The 24,721-nt window shown below is 39.1% G+C and overlaps 1 protein-coding gene and 1 pseudogene across 1 annotated transcript; both read right to left on the bottom strand.

Moving 5' to 3' along the window:
* Window positions 1-1,210: 1,210 nt before the first annotated feature.
* Window positions 1,211-8,918, bottom strand: LOC114564689 (galactose-specific lectin nattectin-like; annotated as a pseudogene).
* Window positions 8,919-15,827: 6,909 nt separating this feature from the next.
* On the bottom strand, window positions 15,828-21,969 carry LOC114564298 (galactose-specific lectin nattectin-like). Its single transcript, XM_028591557.1, has 5 exons — window positions 21,889-21,969; window positions 20,018-20,107; window positions 19,081-19,215; window positions 16,783-16,897; window positions 15,828-15,955 (listed from the first exon to the last, which is right to left on the bottom strand). Exons 1-5 carry the CDS (start codon window positions 21,967-21,969, stop codon window positions 15,828-15,830), a joined length of 549 nt encoding a protein of 182 aa, XP_028447358.1.
* Between the last annotated feature and the right edge of the window lie 2,752 nt (window positions 21,970-24,721).

Below are 24,721 nucleotides of genomic sequence, written 5' to 3'. Positions count from 1 at the left end.
TACCTCATGAAGCTCATTGAGAGAACACCAAGGGTTCGCAGTGCTATCAAAAAAGCAAAGGGTGGCTACTTTGATGAATCTGAAATATAAGACATGTTTTCAGTTATTTCACACTTTTTTGTTAATTACATAATTCCATATGTGTTCATTCATAGTTTGATGCCTTCAGTGAGAATCTACAATATAAATAGTAATGAAAATAAAGGAAACGCATTGAATGAGAAGGTGTGTCCAAACTTTTGGCCTGTACTCTATATATTACAATCCTGCATTTGCTTTGCAATTCCATTGACCTGGGTTGACTTAATAAAATAAATAACAGACCTTACTAGACAAAGTGAAATTAGTGACAGTATTTCAACATCAACATTTTGTAGAAGTCCTGCACATTGTCTATTTGATGTCATGAAGCCAGTGGTCTCATAACCTGGCCAATACCTCACTGAGATCAGCTCTTGTCTTGAGACCCAACGGTTGTGAGTTCAACCCCGGGGTAAATATAAATGATTTGTCCCTTTTAGAAAACAATAACTGGACCAGACACTGTTTTTGTGACAATATGTCTTTTATTTTTCAGTGCTTAGTTGATTATATAGTAAAGGAAATCAGCTGAATAAAGAACACAACACATCAGTTTTAAGAATAAAAAGGAACAAGTTCATTAAACCAGTGGAATATATGAATTATTAATAGTTATTAAGAAGTGTTATTACAGTTGCATTCTCCTCTTGTATCACAGAAAGGTCCGACAAAATATACACTTTTATTTTCTATCTGGACATTTTGGATAAAAAGATCATCACCACTCATGTCTGGTAGGTTTACCTTTGGACGGAGTCTGGGTAGCTGTTTCCAGTCTTTATGCTAAACTAGGCTAGCTGTTTCCCCTATTTTCAGTCTTTATGCTAAACTAAGCTAATGTCTGCTCGAGGGAACCTCATATTTAGCGTACACACATGAGAGTTGTATCAATCTGAACAATAACTCTCAGAGAGAAATCTAATTAGTGTGTTAATATTTTATCAGTTGAGTGGGCGCTGTTTATAACAGATAATATTCAGTAAACTAAAATGGAAAAGATGTGTGAGTATTCAAATGATTTCTGTATTAAATTTTGTGTTATTTACTATAGATTAAAAGTCCAATTACTGATTTATTTTTGTCCAGTTTCTGTCTAATTTTAAACCCAAATGTGAACTGTTCTCTAACTCTTCAGATAATAAACAAGTGAAAGTGAGTCATCTGTCAGCAGAGAGCTGTTTCTGTCTGCTGAACAAACTGAAAGTGAATCAATGATAGAGATTATAGATGAGCTGGAGAGGCATCATGATGGTGTGGTAGAGTTACACACACAGGTTCTTTGAGCACGCGAAAGAAGCCTGGTTGGTACAAGTCCAGTCGTTCCAGTTTTCTGTTTTTCTGTTTACAACCAATGTAAATTAATACATTTAACTTTTATATTTAAAAGTGCAACATACAAAAAGATGTTTAAATGTTGTTTTTTTTTACCTCCATTCCAGTTCGTCACAAGACATTTCTCCACTCCATCATGGTCGTCAGGCTGAAACACATCCCAGATGCTGTAGTCGAATTTGGATCCATCAGTACACAACCATGTAAACTCCTGGAGGAGAAAGATTGGTTTAAAGTCAAAGTGAAATCAAGAGAACTCTTACTTAGTAATGCGTTACTCTAATCTGACCTTTTTTTTCCAGTAACGAGTAATCTAACGCGTTACTATTTCCAAACCAGTAATCAGATTAAAGTTACTTATCCAAGTCACTGTGCGTTACTATTTTTGTCACTTTCCTTCTTGTGTCTCGGGGAGTGAAGTCACGTATGTGACAAGTCATGTTTTCAGCATGAGGACAGTTGACGTCCTACCACGCAGCGACACAAACGTAAACAACAATGGAGGGAGGAGAGAGATGGAAATACAGTCACTATTTAGAGTTTGTGTCAGCTAAAGACGCCGATATTAAGGTTGGTTGTACACTCTGTGCTGGTGGCGACTACGTCAAATTTGAAGAACCATTTGGAGTCACAGCACTGCAGTCAAACTTAAAGAGCAAGTCCCAGCAAGTGGTGCGAAGCAGAGAGAAGGAGGTCCCCCACCACCCAAACAACAAAAGATGGACTTTGGTGATAAACCAGTAAGTGGGGGAGAGTTGAAGAAGTTGGTCTGGCAGTATGTTGTAGAGGAAATGCTGCCCTTAAACACGGTTGACTCACTCTCTTTCGTGCCATAATAAACCAGATCCTACTACTGGTAATGCCGAGCTGCATCACGGTAAAGCGGTTGTCATTTTTATGTTGAGGCTGTGGGGATGTTGCTGGCAGTTGCTGAATGTAACTAATAAAGTAACTTGTAATCTAACTTTGTTACTTTTAAAATCAAGTAATCTGTAAAGTAAGTAAGTTACTTTTTCAAAGTAACTGTGGCAACACTGCTTTATAGTTACATTTATCAGAGAAAAGGTGACTGTGAGCCGGGTACAGATCACCGTGAAGTGACGGTCCTTTCAGAGTTACAGTATATATATATATATATATATTCCCAATCCAGATACACTGGTAATAATTGGTGTACATTGATAATATAGACTGAAAAACAGTTATGAAATGCAAAATAATTGAATTTGAATCATGTGATAAAATATGCGATAAATCGTGATTAACTATTGAAATTCTGTGATTAATTGCAATTATGAAAAAAATTATCATTTGACAGCCCTAGTTTTCAGGGCATGAACACCTGTTTCCTGGTTGAAAGTCTTGTGTTTTCTCCTTAACTTCTTCAGGACATGAACACCTGTTTCCTGGGTGAAAGTCTTGTGTTTTCTCCTTAACTTCTTCAGGACATGAACACCTGTTTCCTGGTTGAAAGTCTTGTGTTTTCTCCTTAACTTCTTCAGGACATGAACACCTGTTTCCTGGGTGAAAGTCTTGTGTTTTCTCCTTAACTTCTTCAGGACATGAACACCTGTTTCCTGGTTGAAAGTCTTATGTTTTCTCCTTAACTTCTTCAGGACATGAACACCTGTTTCCTGGGTGAAAGTCTTGTGTTTTCTCCTTAACTTCTTCAGGACATGAACACCTATTTCCTGGTGATAGTCTTGTGTTTTCTCCTTAACTTCTTCAGGACATGAACACCTGTTTCCTGGTTGAAAGTCTTGTGTTTTCTCCTTAACTTCTTCAGGACATGAACACCTGTTTCCTGGGAGAAAGTCTTTTGTTTTCTCCTTAACTTCTTCAGGACATGAACACCTGTTTCCTGGTGAAAGTCTTGTGTTTTCTCCTTAACTTCTCCAGGACATGAACTCTGCTCCTCTCTTGAAAGCCCTGTGTTTTAGGAGCCAAACATCCCCCCCGACCTCCTCCCTATGAGGATCTTCACGCTCTCATACAGCAGCAGTCAATGTACTGCTGACAGTAATAAATACATGGAATACATACAAATTACAGTGATTTACTTTTCACACCTACGTATATGTACGAATGCTTCATGAGAACAGGCTGAGAGACGAGCGACATCATTTCCTGTGTGATGATAACATTTCTTACCTGCATTGCGTCACTGCCTCCAATCCAGGTATTTGGGTATGTACCAGACCCTTGGTTAATGAAGTTTTTGAGGAATGTATTTTCCTCATTGAGTGGATGGAAGCCAGATTCCCACCCAGATTCTGGCAGAAGTGCTAATGGAGACAATATAATCAGTTTAAAACATTTAGAAAGAAACAAAAACATAATCACATTACTCAGGGCAGTTTTACAGTCACAGGGCACATTTTTATACATTTAATTAGTGGTGTGGAAGAGGTTTTCAGATCATTTCATTCAGAAAAACTACTAATACCATAAAAATACTATATTACACTAAAAGTAAATGTGGGCTACTTAGTACTGGTATTAATTCTTTAACTAGCTACATTTTCTTGATGATACTGACATACTTTCAATGCAGGACCTGTACTCTAACAGAGTATTTTTACAGTGTGGTATTAGTACTGTGGTGGAAGTTTTCCTTGAAGCAGCAGCGTTAGTGATATTCATGATAAAATCCAAAGAATAAAGACTGTTTGAGAATTAAACCAAAGTTTGGTCTTTGAGTATTTATTTACATTTGCAAATGCAGAGAAAACAGTTTCACAAGTACCACGGCACATCTGAAAGGGTCTTCTAACCTAAAGTCTAAACATCCAAACATCATATAGTAAAAACCTCTGTTAAGCCACCCCTCTAAATGTATCTTCTAGCATGGCCATAGTTGATCACCTTCCCCTCTGCTCCTGTTCTTTTCATTAGCCTAAACAACAGTTTATCTCAGGAGACAGAAACCTACGTAGTTCTCACTGTTGTAAACAGTCATCGGCCTTCTCCACTTCTATCTAAGCAAAAAGACAACAATGTGAGGAGCTTCAGGCTAGTAAAACTAAATAACTCTACTAGGCTATAGTTGACGGCTGTAGCTGTTCCCCTCTCTGGTGCTTTAAAAGTCTACAGGAAGGAGCAGGATTTTGTGCAGGTTTAAAACAATCTTTAAACAAATGGTTAATATCATTAAACAAATGTTTAAAATAAAATTTGTCACCACAGTACTTTTACTGCAGTAAAGTATTAGAGTACATTGGTATTAAAGATTAACTGAACTGAAATAATCAGTGTTTATAACGTGTTGGTTATGAGAAATAAAAATGAATTACACAAAAAATTGTATTATTATTATTTTATTAAAAGAAATCAATATAGCTTTTTTTAAGCCACACAAATATTAAGTTTGTTAGTATTAGAACGCTGACAATTTTGATGACGTCACTGGCATGGTAGGACCTGCGAAGGTATAGCTAGGCTACAGTGCAGCATATGAAATACACATGAAAATGAGTAATTTTAATGGCATGGGTTACGCATTTAAGCCTGTGAGGGACAGGCCTGCAGTGTCTCACTACCACCACATGATCAGTTTCAGGCTCTAACTTTGGATCGTTTAGGGGGGGAGTGACTGGTGTGTGTGTGGGCGCTGCCGGAGCGTGGACACTGCAACTGAATCCATCTGTGATGGGACAAATTCATCCAATGGGATCGCTTGTTAAGTTACCTGCATGCAAAATGTTAAAACCAAAATAAATAGTAAAGTTTGAAAAAAGAAAAAAAAGTTTGCTGCACGTAGGAGAGTCACCCCCAGGTTACCCCTTATATACTGTCTATGGTTAACCCTAGATGCACAGAGGATTCACGAGTTTTGCCGTTTACTTTAGGCTAGTATAGAGTTGGCAGATTTCTTTCCTTGTGGTTGTTGATGGATGCACAAATGGATACCGCACAGATACCTCTTACTATGGAAGTAGCAGCTTTTTCTGCGAGTTGAACTCTCTCTGCATCAACGAGGCGGTGAACATCAGTTAGCATTAGGGTGAGTAGAAAGGGACATTGGATAATGTTTATAGACCTGCTGTGGTTTAGTTAGCACACGCATTAACGCATTATTATTGATCTGTGATATCGTCGGAATCAGAATTTATTCATACAGTCTATGGTCGGAGTGCTAGCTTCTGGAGTTTGACATAAGTGTTTCCAACGTGTTTATCTGCTAGCCCTTTCCCTAGCGTGTGGTATCTGGCTTGGTTTTGTGACCCAGTTTCAATGAATACCCAGTGTGTCAGTCTCAGTTTTGTTGAACGCTATAAAGACTACACGTTAGGCTTTATTTGTGCGTGTAAGTGAACATGTACGTGTTTTGCGTATGTGACAACAACGTTACATCCAGCCCTTTGCCTAATAGACTAGCTTGCATGCTGGATAACAGCTAAACATCCTTCTCTGTCCTCTGCCTGATGGGAGCGTTTCAGCGCCCTGTCTCTGCGGCAGATAGCATCGCTGGTGTTGGTACTTGCCGTTGGTCTATCGGTCTGCCCTGTACTGTAGTCTGAAAAGTCGATCAATGAGGGTATGACCTCAGGTTTCAGTCTGTTGGACTTAACCCTCACCAGTGACCCTGTTGTATTAAAAGTACAGCTCTCTAAATGTCTGTCGCTAAAAAATGCTGGCTAAAGCCAGGGGCTGTTGGAGGGCTAGCCAGTTTTAAGGCAGCTAGCCATGAGTTTAGGACTGGTTTCATTGTCAAAGGTAGCCTGAGGAAATGTATCGTATCCCCAGCTGCCTTAGCCCTATACAATTCATTACTGCAGCCAGGGGCAATACAGACCTGTTGGTTGCCGTTTCCTCAGCAAGTGCCTCTGACTGTTTACATTCTACGGCTGCTTACCATGCCAGTAACGTAGCCGATTGTGAAATTCCAACATGGCGGCGCCCATGTAACAACAACAACATTTTCAATTTACCATTTTATCCCTTTTAACAAATTCAGCCATTTTAATCATTGTACCAACGAGAAGGAATAAAATACATCTGTTATATCACCTTTACTCAAATTCCAGTTCAGTTCATCTTTAAGCATACATGTGTTATAATATATAGAACTGCTGTACCTCTGCATTGATCCAGGTCTTTGTCTGGATGTAGAAAGCGAAACAATGAGAGCCAAACTGTCTCCTACCAGAAGGACAGGAAGCTGCACCCTGTATGAACAAACAAGCCAAAAACAATCAGACTAGTCTATATCAACAACTGGTCATTTACTGATTGTTCCTCCTCTGTGCTGTGGAGATAGAGCTGGCAATGCAAGACTACAATCAGAGCAACCCAACGAGTCAGAGATACTGTTCTGAATACACTTTCTCTGTATTGATAAAGTCCTGAATACGGGCCTACCAGCGCGTCAAAAAGCGAAGTTTGGTCAGGTGTATTGGCGACGCCACAAGTCTCCTTTAGCATCTAGCCCTCTGGTGTTTCACATTTTGGTGCTTTGGATCGGGATATATGTTTAAGTGACATGCAGCACAAGAACGGGTTACAAAATGTACGTATGAGTGATATATATATCTCAGACAGAATTCATCAAGCATCATCATGAAAGACATGCCTGAATCATGCTTCACTTGGCTGACAATGAGGAGAACTAAAGGAAACATTGTTTGATAAATCATGTTCTTTCAGATTGTCTCATTCTGCTGTTGCAAGTGTTGTGTTGCAGTGCATCCACCTGGTTAATGCAAAGAATGTGGAAGCTCACTGTGCCTCATGTGAAACTCTGTTTACCTCCCTAAGTACATTGTTAGAAAGGTCACAACCTTCCCTGCATTTTGATGAAGAGTTAAAACTGTGGATGGTATAGCAAAGTAAAGAGAACTTTGCTTCTGCTGCTGTCCAATTTTATTTATAGTATCAAATCATAACAAGAGTTATCTCAGGACACTTTACAGATAGAGTAGGTCTAGACCACGCTATAATTTACAAAGACCCAACCATTCTAGTAATTCCCCAAGAGCAGGCATTTAGTGCAACAGTGGTGAGGAAAAACTTCCTTTTAGGGAGAAACCTTGGACAGACCAAGGCTCTTGGTGGGCGGTGTCTGACGGTGCCGGTTGGGGGTGTGATGAACAGTGGAAATAACAGTCACAATAAAAGATAATGGAACAGTGACTAAAATAGTAGTTGTAGTAGTTCATGGCATAGCAGGGCACTGCAGGGCACTGCAGGGCGTTACAGGACGTAGCAGGGCACAGCAGAGCATAGCAGGGCGTAGCAGGACCATGGTGACAGCTGCAACAATGATTTAGGTGCCACCCTAATCCAAGGAAACATGCTGGGCGAAAACAACATAAGGACTCCGGAGAATAAGCTCCCCAGATCTAAGTTAGTAACAAGCATTTCTGGGACACACAGATGGAAAGAGAGAGAAGCTCAGTCTGTCAGCTGGGTCTTGCACTCTGACCCTATAGTAACATTAGCTACAAAAGAGAGCGCCATGCACTTGCTTGTGGGCGATCCTGGACGTGCCTAGCCTACCCCTGGTTGCTTGGCAACAGTAAATAGAAATTCTCTGTTGCTACCTTCAAGCACGTCTTAAAAGTTACTTCAGAGGTATTGTTAAGTCACAAAAACCATGTTTTTGGATTTAAAAGTATTTATTTCTCGATAAAAGTAACAAAATATATGAGATAAAATGGCAAACATATCAGATATAGGCCTATACATAAATATGATGTCATGAAGCGTTTTCCGCCCTCTTGAATTATTTTCTTCGACTCGAGCCACTGACCCACGTCACGCTGCCCTCACACTGCCTTCACTCCGATTGGCTGTCGCTTTGTCGCATCGCTCCGCATTTGCATAAAAGAAGACTTCTTGTCTATTTTGGCCCTGCCTTGCTCGTAGCAGCGGCACTCCCATTAAAGATTAATGGTAGCCTGTCGCTGTGTCTTTGTCTCTTGTAGCTAATGTGACTGAGGGGTGAGTCTGAACATCATCCAATACACACTGATGTAAAAATGTCAGAAGGACATTTCTTCTTAGTCTCAAACAAGGATGAATATTTAAAAAAGGTTTTAATGGGATTTGAAAGTTGAATACTACCCATATTGTTTGGCTTGGTCATGTGTTACATATGTAAATCATTAACGCTAGCTAACACAGTGAGCTCTTTACAACACTGTTATTGTAAATTATTAACCAGCACTTGGATTAGCAAGCATCAAAAGTATCGTTGATGCGTCGAAAATATTACTAGCATCAAAAAAACATTGAAAGGATAAAGAAAAAGAGTTGGAAGTGTTGAAACAAGCATTGTTTAATTAATTAAAGAACAGATTTCTTCTCAGAAGTTTACTAACTGAGCAGCTTTCTATGAGAGAATTTTAAATAACAGAACATGTATTTTTACTGTAGCTACACACTAAAGTCTGGGTAATGAGCTGGTATTTTGGTGATTTATTTCTTAAGTGTGTACTTACATATGCAGTCAACAGTCTGCTGGACAAACAGAGCAACAAAGCAAACGGAAAGAGTGACGTCATCTGTGGAAAGAAGTTAAACAAAGTCAACAAACTGCAGACAAGGAAAGAATGTCAGACAATGAATGACTGCAACTGATCATTAATGAGCTGTGTATCAAATTAAAGCATCCTGCTAGTTATAAGTGTATTATCTGATATAGATATGGTTTATATTTGATAGATTATCTCATTAAAATGTGTAATTATTACACCAAATGTTCTTAAAATAGAAATGTCCTTTTGATTAATGTAGGATTTGTTAGAATAATTAGAAAAATAGATGAAATTGTGATAATGAATTGAAAGATAAATACCTTTTCTGAGGTGGTGATTGGCTGAAACAGAGAAGAACAAGCTGATGACTGTCACTGAAAGAAAAAGTCCTTATATTGTTTATCATAACGCCGTGGCATCTGAAATATGGAAACCTTAGAACATGTTTGAATCGCTGATTGACATGTTTTTTATGTAAAAAGGAACAAGGAAACACTTGTTATGACTTACTTCTTCCAGTAAGAGGTAAAGTATATCTTATCTTATCTTATAAGAGGTACTGCAGCAAACATACTTGTACTTCACTTCCTTTTCATGCTATTTTATACTTCTACTCCACATGTCATCATTTGACAATTAAAGTTACTTTTTATATTAAAAAAACAATAATATAAAGTAGTACTAATACTACTAATCTACCAGTGTTGGATCCGAACCAGTTGAACAGTAAGGTCCGTGGGAGGACAAAGGACAATGCCATGTGCTCAGGAACAAAGAGAATGAGGCCTCCATGCAAACTCTGCAGCCTAAAAGTCACACTTCCATTAGAAGTAAGTTTGAGCATGGCCGGTGGTATAAAAAACTACAGAATTTGTAGTTTACACCTACATGTTACCTGCAAGAACACTGATTTCCTATTTGGCCGGGGTCCCGGAATGCATCAGCAGTGTGAACAGCTGACCTGGGAGCCCTGGCGGCCCCTCTGCTCCTTATCATTCACTGTATCTTCAAGCTGCTACAAAAGACAAACCATTGCTCTCCATTGTATCCGTGCTAAAGAAAGCACAGTCAAACGTTTTTACTTTATTTAAATAGGGAGATCCAACTCAGAGGAGGAGAGGTTAGTGAGGCCAGCGTCTCCACGGCAGGTGACAGTGAGCACGGATCTGCAGAACCATGCATGGATGAAATAATGAAATAATGACATAATGACATAATGAAATAACGAAATAGTAAATAGTAATGGTTCAGCCCGCTGAAACTTTTCCTAAAAACTTTGCCAATCATTGGTCTAAACTGGACATTCATTTTTTTACTTCCACAAGCCAAAATAATATGTTTGGAAATCTGCATAGGTCAAAATTGTTGTTGTGGAGAGTTTGGTTCAGATGTGCCCAAATTCTTTCATATGAAGGGCCGAAATGTATCTTGATGCATGATATTAAAGAATACTATAATTATTCATAGACAAACCTTATTTAATTAGAGACGTTTACCAGCACTGTGCTTTACACTGCTGTAAACTCAGATTACGTACTTTGTAGCTGCACACAATGTATGTTTTGTAGTTGTTAAGGTTAGGATTTTACAGCACTTTCAAAATAAGGAGAATAAGAATAAGCATGAGCATGTCAAATGCCATGGTGGGCCAAATCAAAGCAAAGATGGGCCAAACTTGGCCCGCGGGCCCCAAACTTGGCGGCCTTGGTTTTGAGTGTCTGCTGTCTCAATGCTGTTTCACAAACCTCTATTCAGTGATCATTGAGATTTTGGTGCTCATGGAAAGGAACAAGGAAACACTTGTTTTCCTTGGCAGGTCTTGCAGCACAACCATTAATGTGGTTTAGCAATTAGGTGCAGGGCCTGCCACAAATTGTATGTGTGGGAGACAAGAAATGCACTCTAATATACTATAACATCATTATATTTTTAATAAGGGTGATGGCACTACTGTTTTATACACACGTTTTTAACTCCACGGCTCTCAAAATGTCCAGAGAGCAGCAGAGCCTGGACCACTGCTCAGCGTCGGGCGGCGGAGAGGAAGTGGATCCATCTTTTTAAAATCATAAGACTCCACGGGTCTAAAAGAAAAAATACGGAAATGTATCCACTATTTTTTAGAAATACTTCCTCCCACTGCTCTGGTTTCCTCTCTCCTCAGGTTTTATCTGGACCTCCTCTGCAGTGCATCATACCCAACCTTTTAACGCCCCTACTTTCTTTTCTTTTCCTTGTTATTTCCTTCATTTTCTCTTTTATATGATATGACTTTTCTTATTGCTTTAATTCATATTCATGTTTAATAATAACTGTGTGTTTGTTTTAATATTTACATATTTATATATTTTATAGCATGTTTTTTTTATTTTATTACTCTTTCCTTTTTGGGGGTTAATTTCCACCTGCAGAGGGGGTCCCACCTAATATGTTTTTAAATTTGTTTTAATAAATATTTTAAAGATGACTTGGTTGTCCTTTATCATTTTTATTCTGCCTTATCTATTTTTTTAATAATATTTTTATTGTGTTTCTTTTTCTATTTTCTAACATTTATTCTATTTATTATTACACAGTGAATTACTTGCCTCAAGATTTTAACATGATAATACACATACTATTGGTTTTATGCAGGACTAACAGTGTGGTTTCATTCTATGATATATTTTAAATTATTTATGGTTATTTACAAATATTTATGTTTATTTATTGTGTGGCACTTTTACTTTGTAAGCACTTTTAAACCTCAGCACATTTTTACATATTTTAATAGTATGTGTATTTGTGTAATTCAGAGAGTAGTTTAGACTTTTTAAATGTTTTTAGTCCTCTTTAATGTTAAATAATATCACTTTAACATTGGGAGAGATTCTTTTATATCGCAACAACTAGGGCATTCATTTTCATAATTTAATATTTTTTTATTTATTTTAATTATTTCTTTTGTTATCTCTCCAGGAGAGAGGCCAGGGCCCTATTTCAGGTAGAAGGTTTAACAAACTCTGAGTGTAAGCCTGATGTCTGAATTGATTTACCCAGCTGATATGAGTTGGTTCAATCAACTCAGAGTAGGTTCACGCGCGTGCACCACCACAATAAAAAGGCAGCATGAATGGAGCCATGATTCTATGATTCACCATGGTAACAACCACAAACAAACAAACAAACGGGTCGGCAGAAATACTGATGCGCACAAACAGCGAGTTAAAAGAAAACAACACAAAGCGGCTAGTGCGAAAGACCAAGAATTTGTGTGAGAAAATTGCTGCTAGAGTAAATGCGTATAGGCTAGTGTATCATATTAAATCATATGAATAGCCTAATATTACTGGTGAAAAGAAAGAAGTACTGAACCTATAATCTATTTCATTTAGGTGAAACACTGCGCCTACTAATCCCATTCTGAGGCTGCAGCACCATCATTATTAGAATTATAATCCATAATCTTTTATTTCAAAGGGTTTACATCATTCACCTGCAGTACTGTGGAACTCCTTTTAAAAACGTTTAAAACACGTTTCAGAGCGAGTCACACTCTTTTGACGGCGCTTTGCTACAGTGGTTTTACTAACATGCTCTGCAGCACCAATGTTGTAAAATGGCGTTTGCAAAAAAACTTAATGCGACACAAATAATCTGCTGGGATGTAAGAGCATAGATGGGTGACGTTAGTCATATGAGGACGGATAAGGTGATCGATTGATCACACTGCTGATTGATCATAATTGATAAATGATATCGGTCAAAGTTATCTAAAAATTTGAGAAATATTTATGTTTCCTAGTCTTTACGGTTAGGATTTTACAGCACTTTCAAACATAAGAGGAGAATAAGCATGAGCATGTAAAATGCCATGGCAGGCCAAAACAAAGGGAGCACAACAAGGGGCCAAACTTGGCCCGCAGGCCCCGAACTGGGCAGCCTTAGTGTGATTGCTGTGTCACATACCGTTGTTCAATGTTTGCTAATGGACAGGGTGGTGCTTTTGGCAAAGGAACAAGGAAACTTCATCCAGATGTTTTTCCCACATCTGTGGAATGAGGTGTGAATGCTCGGTAACAATGCTACATTATTCTATTGACATACTAATTAATGCAGCCCAAGTCAGTTCACATTAGACATAACAGATCATTTTAAACAATAACTACAGGTTACACATTTAAACAGCAACACAATAAAACATGAATAGGGGAGTCAATATTGAACTTTTTATTAATACAATGCCTCTACAACATGACTTCAGACCTGTAAAGGATACAAACAGTTGTGTGTTTAATGGTCTTGTATGGACTTGTAGCCGTTATATTGTTGGCTAGTTTACTTTAGAATAAAACATCAGATTTTATAAACTACATGTGTTTTGTGTGCAGAAATCTTAATGTGTAAAGTAACTAGTAACTAAAGATGTAACAGATGAATATAGCAGATTAACTAAAGTAACTAGTAATAGTTACTAGTAGCTACATTCCACCACTGGTCTAGACAAAGACATTCTAATAACATTCTAATCACCTGGCCAATACCTCACTGAGATCAGCTCTTGTCTTTAGACCCAAAGGTTGGGATAAATATTCATAATTTGTCCCTTTTAGAAAACTGGACCAGACACTGTTTTTGTGACCATGTCTTTTATTTTTGAATGCTTAGTTGATTATATAGTAAAGGAAATCAGCTGAATAAAGAACACAACACATCAGTTTTAAGTAACTACTTACTTTTAAAAAGTAACCAGTTCATTAAACCAGCGGACTATATGAATTATTAATAGTTATTATGAAGTGTTGTTACAGTTGCATTCTCCTCCTGTATCACATAAAGTTCTGACAAAATATACACTTTTATTTTCCATCTGGACATTTTGGATAAAAAGATCATCACCACTTATGTCTGGTAGGTTGACAATTGGACGGAGTCATGCTAGCTGTTTCCAGTCTTTATGCTAAGCTAAGCTAGCTGTTTCCCCCTGTTTTCAGTCTTTATGCTAAGCTAAGCTAACGTCTGCCTGAGGGAACTTAATATTTAGCGCTCACACATGAGAGTTGTATTGATCTGAACAATTACTTTCGTCCTCTCATTCCTAGAAATCTAATTAAAGGGAAACTTCACCGATTAGCATTAAGCTTTGTATCAGTAGAAAGCTGGTAGTATTTTTGAATGACCATGCTTCCCTCCCTCATGTCCCCCTGAGAGGGGAGATCTCTGTATTGTGGGTCTGGAAAAAAGCCTCAGATGACGCAAAATGACGATTTTTGCGTCATCTGAGGTTTTTTTGCCCAGAGGCAAAAGACTACAGCCTGTATTAGGAGCCACTTCTGCATAGCCCAAAGGGGGTTGGACTGTCAGTTTTTTCCGGAGATTGCCGAGGAAAAAACGAGTGTCAGCCATCTTGAATCCTTGCTTAGCTTCTCAGCAGGAGCAGAAACTGTTCATACCGACGAAAAGTTTGGGACGCGAGCTTTTATTTTGAAAAGTAGAAGGTCGGGGATGGCCCCAGGTGGGACAGCATGAGACGGGACGGCATGATATGGGACGCTCCAGGCTGCAGCCATACAGTCTTGGAAATTTTAGAACAACAATTGTGTGCATTCATACTACCACACACGTGTACCACAGGGATACATTGGATCACATCAGAGAATGTGCAGGACACTTTATTACAGACGCAATACTCGACATACTACGCGAGCTTCGCCTGCACGGAGACCAGCGGTGGTGCTTGATTCCTGTGGCCGGTAAAGTGACCTCATCAGTGGGGAGCGCTGAACGAGTGTGCCGGTGGAAAGCTAACGCTAGCCAGCCACCTGTTCACCAATCCTGCTTGCAAGTGTCGGCTCATTAAACAAACTGGACTACATCCAACTTCAACCAAACTCCCAACGTGAGTTCAGAGACTGCTGTGCTGTGTTTTTGTTGTTGTGGAAATATTGCTGTGGACAATCCAGCCTGCTGTCACCGGGTAAGACTACTAGTGGAGGTGGGCTGTGTTACCCCGGACTGCCTGTTGCAGAAATGGGGTGATTTGTATCCAACTAACTGCTAACTGCTGGTGGAGTTTGTGACTGTAAAATGCCGACAATTCTAGCTACATCCCACGCAAATGTACGGTTGTGTTCATACTCGATGTTTATACCACAGCCCACCAAGAGCTAATGCTAGTAGCTATGAGTTAGCCTTCTTTTATTACATGGCTTGGTTGAAATCTAATGTAGAATGCGGCCTGTTATTTCTTGATAACAGACCGCTGCTAAGGATAACACACCGTTGCCATGCATAGCAGAGCGTTGCCATGGACACAGTTCTGTTCACTCTGGAGCTATCAATCAATCCACTGAAAGAAGTGCGGATAATGTATCAGCTGTGGCAAAAAAAAGCATGTTTTAAATGTGTAACACCACTTGAGCCACGGTGAAACGTTTTTTCGTGTATATGGTTGAAATGACAATAAAACACACTTGTTGAGTTGATCGTCTCACTGTCTGTCTGTAAAGGGTAGGCGTGGCTTGGGAGTGGCCTCATACAGCAGCAAAGCAAGTGCATTCTGGGATTTGGTGTCTTTCATCCATATGAGCCAAAAACAAATTTTCTGGCTTATCTCGGCCTAGAAGGCACCAATTTAAATTTTCTTTTCACATTTCTACTACATAAGTGACCCAATTTAAAGATATATTCAGCTTTCCAGCGGTGAAATTTCCCTTTAATGTGTTAATTGTTGTCTAGCTCAGTGAGCCAGTTTTGTGTCTAATTTTAAACCCAAATGTGAACTGTTCCCTAACTCTTCAGATAATTAACAAGTGAAAGGAGGTTCTTGGAGTACACAAAATAAAATGGGGTGCTACAAGACCTGTCGTTCCAGTTCTTTCCTGTAGAGAGAGTTTTCAAACTTAATGTCAAACTTTTGATTGAGACTGCAACATACGACAATATGTTTTAAATGTATTATTTACCCTCAAAGTTCATCTCAAGACAGTTCTCCCCCCCGACGTTGTCAGACTGCCCCGCATTGAAGAATGTGTTCTTGGATACGAAAGAAGCCTGGTAGGTCCAACCTGCGTCGTTCCAGTTTTCTGTAGAGAGAGTTTCCAACCAATGTAACTGATTTCATTTAATTTATAACTTTTATGTTTAAGACTGCAACATATGACAAGATTTTTTTATGTATTTTTTATTTTATTTCCCCGTTTCCAGTCTTGATGCTAAGCTAAGCTAGCTGTTTCCCCCTGTTTATACTCTTTATGCTAAGCTAAGCTAGCAGTTTCCCCTGTTTCCAATCTTTATTCTAAGCACGTCTGCTTGAGGGAACTTCATATTTAGCGCTCACATATGAGAGTTGTATCGATCTGAACAATAACTCTGAGAGAGAAATCTAATTATTGTGTTAATATTTTATCAGATGTGTGGGCGCTGTTTATAACAAATAATATTCAGTAAACTAAAATGGAAAAGATGTGCGAGTATTCAAATATTTTCTCTATTTCATTTTGTGTTATTTACTATAGATCTAAAGTCCAATTACTGATTAGTTTTTGTCCAGCTCAGTGAGCCAGTTTCTGTCTAATTTTAAACCCAAATGTGAACTGTTCCCTAACTCTTCAGATAATAAACAAGTGAAAGTGAGTCATCTGTCAGCAGAGAGCTGTTTCTGTCTGCTGAACAAACTGAAAGTGAATCAATGATAGAGATTATAGATGAGCTGGAGAGGCATCATGATGGTGTGGTAGAGTTACACACACAGGTTCTTGGAGCAGACGAAAGAAGCCTGGTTGGTACAAGCCAAGTCGTTCCAGTTTGCTGTAGAGAGAGTTTACAACCAATGTAACTGATTATATTTAACTTTTATATTTAAAAGTGCAACATACAACAAGATGTTTTAAATGTTTTTGTTTTTTTTTACCTCCACCCGAGTTCATTACAAGACAGTTCTCCCCTCCACAACAGTTGTTAGGCTCCCCCACATAGAAGCTTTTGTAGTGGAATTTGGATCCATCAGTCCACATCCACGTACCCTCCTGGAGGAGAAAGATTGGTTTAAAGTCAAAGTGAAACCAGGGTGGCCTCTAGCTCACCCAGTAAGAGCATTCGCCGCATGTTGGCTGAGTCCTGCAGCGGCGCGAATCCGACCTGCTGCCCTTTGCTGCTTGTCATCCCCCAACTCTCTCCCCCTTTCATGTCTATCCACCGTCACTATAGCAAAAAGTGAAAAAGCCCCAAAAAAATAATCTTATGAAAAAAATGTCAAAGTGAAATTAAGAGTTCTTGTTGTTGTAATACTCATTCAAGCCACAAGTGGATCCTCCTTGTTTTCTACAACAATCTTTAACGCAACGCATTCTCATGAACGTGTTTGTAAGGTTTTTGTATGAAAACGTATGCACAACAATTTGTATGATATCCTATGAAATTAGGCGACTGCCGGCCTGTCACATGACAGAAAAGGATAAGGTTCTTTATAGTTACATTTACCAGAGAAAAGGTGACTGTGAGCCAGGTACAGAGCACCACGAGGTTACGGTCCTTTCAGAGGCCATTAGAGCTGAGTTTAGCGGAGAAAAAGTGACCTTCAAACAACGCCGAAAGTTAAGTTTAGATATCAAAAGGATTAAGATTAGTAAAAAGATTATGACTTGGGTTAAAACCAGAGATGGCAAAAGTACTCACTTCCCGTACTCAAGTAGAAGTACAGATATTTGTGTTAAAAAATTTCTCTGGTAAAAGTAGAAGTACTGATTTAACTTCTTTACTCAAGTAAAAGTAACAAAGTACAGGCTTGGAAATTTACTTAAAGTATAAAAGTAAAAGTAGCCTTGCGAATGAATACCATTTGTTATGAAAAGCTGCATGGAATCTAATAAATCTAACTAGAGTGGTAGCTGAGAAACTTCAGTGGACTCTTTTTATGCCATTGGCTACATTTTAAATGGATGTCTGCCAATAGGCCTAAAACATCACATATATCATTATTGTGACAGAGACTGGGACTCCAGGTCAATAAGATTCTGACTGAGTAGTAAGATAAACTTCACAGATCCAGTTTCTCTTTTTTATCTTCCCCTTAACATTTAAAGGAATCTACATGTATGTGTGTGTGTGTGTGAGCTCAAATATGGCTTCTGGAATGAAAATAAAAGATTCAATATGAATTACTAAACAGACAACAAACAAACATCCATACTACTAGTGCTAACTACCACCATCAAGCCACCATGATTTGCCGCAAATGAATGCCGCCGAATCTGTCGAGTCGTTGCATCAAGTGCAACGTACAGTATATTCCCATCCAATTAGATCCAATTAGATTGAATTCGGTATTGACGTGAAAAATAATAACGGTAACTCCAGTGAAATTATTTGAAACTTGTTAGTTAGGACTAGATTAGGACTGTATTTAAAGCTGATTCTGGTTTCCAACTTCGTCCCAGGTGTGTCTGTTAAAACACGGACGGAGACAACTTCTCTTTTTTGATGCTTTATTAAGATCAAGCAATGTGCAACCTAGCTAACAGGTTAACACAAACAACAGAATCACTAGCTAACTTAAAGATTGCAATAAATATATACCAATACAACAAAAGGCTTCCATTAACTGACAACATAAGTTATACGACTTACAGTTCTCAAGGACACACACACACGATCTAACTGATTTATCTTCTTTTCTCTCACTTTTTTCTCAGTGTGGAGCGCGCGCCTGCTCGCGGTGTGAGGCGCGTGTGTCCGCGCTGTTTTCTGACATGCCCTCACAATCACTCCAGATAGACGACCTTTTGTACAAAACTAAAGTAATGAGCACATTTTCTAAAATCTAAGGAGTAGAAAGTACCGATATTCTTGTTAAAATGTAAGGAGTAAAAGTAAAAAGTCGCCACAAAAATAAATAGTAAAGTAAAAATATCTGAAAAATCTACTTGAGTACAGTAACAAAGTATTTGTACTTCATTACTTCCCATCTCTGGTTAAAACACTCCAGGACATGAACACCCGCTTCCTGGGTGAAAGTCTTGTGTTTTCTTCTTAACTCAGGATCATCACACTCTCATACAGCAGCAGTCAATGTGCTGCTGACAGTAATAAATACGTGAAATACATCCAGATTAAAAAATATTTACTTTTCACAGCTATATGTACGAATAGTTTATGAGAACAGGCTGAGAGACGAGCGACATCACTTCCTGTGTGATGATGAAAGTCTTACCTTCACTGAGTCAGTGCCTCCGATCCAGGAAAGTTTGTAAGCTCCAGACACTTGGTGAATGTAGTTTCTGATAAATATATGTTCTTCATCTGAGTGGATGGAAGCCAGATTCCCACCAGCAGTGTGGCAGAAGCTCTAATGGAGACAATATCATCAGTTTAAAACATTTAGATAGAAACAAAAACATAATCACATTATTAACAGATCTCAGGGCAGTTTTACAGTCACAGGGAACATTTCAATAATGTTAATCATTGGTGGAAGAAGTATTCAGATCCTGTACTGCAGTAAAAGTACTCTGTTACAGTAAAAGTCCTGCACTGTAAAAATTTTACTTCAGTAAAAGTCTGTAAGTATCATCAGGAGAATGTAGTTAAAGTATTAAAACATTGTAGAAAGTGTAAAGGATCCAACCAGTTGTGTGTTTAATGGTCTCATCATCTCAGCTGGACTTGAAGTCCGTTATATTGTCGGCTAGTTTACTTTAGAATCAAACATCAGATTTAATAAACAACGTGTTTTGGGTTGTAACAGATGAATATAGCGGAGTAACTAAAGTAACTAGTAACTAAAGCTGTAACAGATAAATGTAGTAGAGTAAAAAGTACAATATTTCTCTCTGAAATGTAGCGGAGTAGAAGAAGAAAGTGGCATGAAAAGAAAAGACGCAAATAAAGTACAAGTACCTCAACATTTGGTACTGAAGTACAGTACTGAAGTAAATGTACTTAGTTAGATTGCCCTGCTGGTATTAGAAATTTAATCTACATTTCCTGATGCTACTCACTTACTTTTACTGAAGGCACATATTCAATGCAGGACTTTTACTGTAATTGTATTTTTTTACATGATGTGGTTTTAGCATTTTTTACTGCAGTTAAGTATTAGTACACTGTTATGAAGCATACATATCTAATCATAAATACAACTGCTGTACCTCTGCATCGGGCCAGGTTTTTGGCCCGATGTTGAAACGGAAACAGCGAGAGCCAAACTGAGTCCACTCAGGAGGGCAGGAAGCTTGACCCTGTATGAACAAACAAGCCAAAAACAATCAGATTAGTCTATATTGACGATTGGTCATTTATGGCAGTGGTTCTCAACCTGTTTTGGACCAGCGCCCCCACCCCCAATCCGTTGTCCAGGTCCCTCACCACATCAAATACAAACCCGCCCGATTTTCGTCAATATGTGGCACTGTAGATTGTCGTGGAACTTCAGGTTTATGACTGTACACGGCAATTTACAGGCACCACCGAAAATTGACGTGAATTGTCGGAAATTAACGTGGGCCTTGGTTGGCAGTTGAACACCCATGACCCCCCCAATTCAAGGGTAGGCTTTAACATGTAAATGAAAATGCTGTGAGCTATACAAATGTAAATCAGGGTAGCAGCAGGGGGAGTTTTACCCCAGGTAACATTTTTCTAAAATGTATTAACTTAATTTTAAGAAAATCTCTTAAAATAGATCAGACTCAGTATAGCCTAATTGTAGACTCTTCAATTTTAGCTTGACTTGATTTATTTAATGAAAGTATGCTAGATTAATTACTGTGTATGTAATTAGCAATGACCAATGTTATGTCAAAAAGATACACAAAATAATTTATTTCAACAATTACTTTTAATCAGGTTTTGCCACAAAGGTAAAATGTGCATTCCATGATTCATTCCCAGTCTCCGAGAGCTCAACCACTGAGCATAGTGACATGACTACAGTGGCCTTTCTTTGGTCTTGCTCATCCAACATTGTCTGGTGGAATGGAGACAGAGGCTCCACTGGACAGTTTTCTAAGAGAAGTCTTTCTGCTGACACCAAAACACTGGGCTTCACATAAAGCATATCAGGTTTGTCATTGCATGACAAGGTCCCAACCATTTGTCTTCTTAAAATACTGGCAAATTCAGCACCATATTCACATGTCCATGGCAAATGAAGCTGTTGGCTCTGCTGAAATGGCCTCATAATCCAGACTTCAATTGTCCTATTGTTATTAAGCTTTCCCAGTATTCCATTAAATCTCACTGTAATTGACTGTTCGCAAAACCCCGCCCTCGAACGGTCCTCGTCCAATCCTAGCTCAGCAACTGTAAATAAGGAGAAGGACCCCCCGTCAAACATTGTGATTTCAGCAAGATGGTGAAACGATGCGCCTATGGCACCTGCAAGTCTGACACCAGGTACCCCATAAGTTTAGAGGGAGGGGACGTTTTTTTCGCCTTTCCAAAGCCCAAGACCCAAGCGGAAAGATGCCGACAATGGATTAAGCAATGTGGGAAACCTCACTAACAGCTAAATGCCTCGAAGATTAATAAGCACAGCTACATATGTCTGCTCCAAAGTAAGTAAAGCTAGCGAGCTAACTTATATCAATTATCAATAAGTAGTTTAAGTAGCTAAGTACATAACAGTTACAATCTGTAAAACTGACTTAAGTTAACAGTTGTGGTTCTATATAGCATTATTATCGAAAGTAGTAAAGTTAGAACATTAGATACTTTATTATTCCGTAGGAAATTCAGGCAGCCTGACAAAATATACACTTAGCCTGTCAAGCACATGTTGCTATCGACACAGAAAATTTAGCAAGAGGTTGACGGTCATTGAACACATCCCTCCGCTGCATATTGCAGCCCTTTCTGGCGTGCCCTGGAGGATATGTCTGCTGCATTACTCCAAAACCAATCATTTATACCAACAGGTATGGAGCTCAACCCAGCCATGGCTATGTGTCTGGTTCTCAATTGTTTGACGGGCGTAGTAACAATAACTAGGGGGCGTGGCTTTTGCGAAGGGTCAATTCACCTCCACACCAGTGTGCGCGCTGTCCGTGCCCTGCTGGTTAATTTGCTCTCTTTGTTTCTCTATCACTCTGCCCCGCCCCATACCCCCGCCTTCACTGCTTCCATTTGAAAAATAGCGGCGGGACTCGGGAGAGAGCAAAAACTTCCAAAGTATATGATTATTAATGAAAACGGCGAGCTAGTCTGTACTGTTCATTAACTCTTGATCGTACAATGACTGTATTTTGATGTTAAACAGGCTACTTAGACTTGGCAGTAATGTTTTAAACCCCACCAAGTTTAAACGCGAGCAGCACAGAGCTGTGTGTCTGGCTGCTTTCAGCGCCATTCATTACAGAGTGGGTGAGTTGTTTTATAAAAGTATATTTTTTATCCTGTAATTTACAGGAAGCAGTCGCCGTCTTCACAACTCAGAGACAAACTGTGGCAGGCGCTATGAACCGGAGCAAGGGTAAGATTTAAAGAATATGCTTTAATTGAATGAACTTCATTAATTCATACGTTAATATATTCCGCATGACGCTGATAATGACACCATTGTGTGTAAGTCATTTTTACTTTTTCATCTTTCCTTGTTTAATTTTACTGTGACTTGTGTTTTTTATTCATACCACTCTCATTTAATTGTTTTCCAGCTGCCTGTAAGACATACTACGAGACAGCAGCAGGAGCTTCAGCTAGAAACAACCAGATGTGGCATCGCGGGCAGAAGCTGTGAAGAGTTCAGCTCAGAGTCGGTCGAGAAGAAAAGAGGGTAAGATTAGATCAGTTTGGTTAATGTGAATATTTTTCAGGTGCATTCATAGATGTGTTGTGTCCGTAAGCAGTATATCACACAGTACCGATTGTCTTTATTGATTGATTTTACAGCTGCTGGAAGTGAGACAGAGTGTGCTGGCTACGGGTGAGGTGGACATTTGGAAGTGCGCCACCATAGACCTGATGATCCGAAATACAGAACAACACACCACAGACGTCTGCAAAATTTGGTTCCCAAACGCTCAATAAGCGTTTCGGAATCCGGCGGCATTTCTGGGTCTAGTTGATATGGCTTCCCTTTGCATAGTAGAGTTTTAACTTGTAGATGTAGTGACGGACTGTGTTAACTAACGACAGTTTTCCGAAGTGCTCTTGAACCCATGTGGTAATAACCTTTACATAATGCTGTCGGTTTTTAATGCAGTGCAGCCTGAGGGATCGATGGTCATGGGCATTCAATGTTGGTTTTCTGCCTTGCAGATTCTCTGAATCTTTGGATGATATTATGGTCTGTAGATGATGAATTCCTTGCAATTGTACGTTGAGAAACATTCTTAAACTGTTGGACTATTTTCTCACACAGTTATTCACAAATTGGGTGACCTCGCCCCATCCCTGCTTGTGAACGACAAACATTTTTTGGCGATGCTCCTTTTATACCCAACCATGACCAATTAACCTGTTTACCTGTGGAATGTTCCCCACAGGTGTTTTTTTGAGCATTCCTCAACTTACCAGTCTTTTTTTTGCCCCTGTCCCAGCTTTTTTGGAATGTGTTGCAGGCGTCCAATTTAAAATGATTGAATATTTGCACTAAAAAATATCTTGTCTTTGTAATGTATTCAATTGAATATAGGATTAAAATGATTTGCAAATCATTGTATTCTGTTTTTATTGACATTTTACACAACGTCCCAACTTCATTGGAATTGGGGTTTGTAGGATGAAGATTAATTACCTTGAATAGTAATGATCAGGCCCAATTATCATACAATTGAATATAAAATGTTCCATGGCTATGTTCATAGACTTATTATAATGCAAAATAAATTAAGTTAATGTTTAATGATGACTTTAAAGTCCAAGACAAGACCGATTTATAACGCTGCAGTACTCAGTTCATATAAGATGATACTCTGATGACCCATTCTCGTGAAGGCAGCAACTTGACTTTATTGCTCTGCAAACAGCACAACCAGGAAGTAAAAAATAAATAGCATCATTATACAAGCATTTGTATTTATATGTGCAATAATATCTGCTGAACAGGGCCAACATTTACTCAAAAGTGAAGATTGTTAACTGTTTATTAAAATCTATTTATAATTAGAGCTGCGAGCAGCGATGGACGGGCCCTCGCGCCTCTGGGCGCGTCGGGGTTACCGGCGGACGCCGGTCCTTGCGACCGTGCATTTACGCGGCACTCAGACACCGCAAATCGTCACCAATGAAAAGGGAACTCCCCGCCGAGTTCAACGATACCTCACACAAGACTCTACAACATACGGATCATTAGCTGTGAAAGGGGGCGTGGCTTATGCATAGGGGGCGGGTCAAACCATCACCAATTAAAAAGGAAGTCTCTGCTGAGTTCAATTATACCTCACACAAGACTCTAACTTAGATGGGTCACAACCCAGGGGGCGTGGCCTAAGTACATGGGCGTGGTTAAAGTATGGTTCTTGGTTCATCGATAAATGCTCAAAATGGCCGCCATGTTGCCACTAGTGAGTGCCATGACTTTAAGTAAATATCGGCCTTTATTTGTCTTCAGGGTTGGACTCTTATGAATCCTGAAAAGTTTCGAGCCAGTTGGACAACGTACCACTCGAGTTACACCCACTTCCTGTTTCAATGGTGAAACGCACAAAATGGCCGCCCCACCACGGCCACGCCCTATGACAAAAAGTTTTTCTTTTAACAACTTTTCATCTTTAACATCTTAAGATGGCACAGACTGAGTTTGAAGTTGATCGGATGAAATCTCTAGGAGGAGTTCGTTAAAGTACGACATGTGGAAATGGCCAAAATTGCACTGTCTAACTTTCAATTAAAAATGGCGGACTTCCTGTTGG

This window comes from Perca flavescens, chromosome 11 (assembly GCF_004354835.1).
Source record: "Perca flavescens isolate YP-PL-M2 chromosome 11, PFLA_1.0, whole genome shotgun sequence".
In the NCBI taxonomy this organism is placed as follows: domain Eukaryota; kingdom Metazoa; phylum Chordata; class Actinopteri; order Perciformes; family Percidae; genus Perca; species Perca flavescens.
The sequence above is the reverse complement of the archived record's forward strand: the minus strand, read 5'-3'. Positions and strand labels throughout refer to the sequence as shown.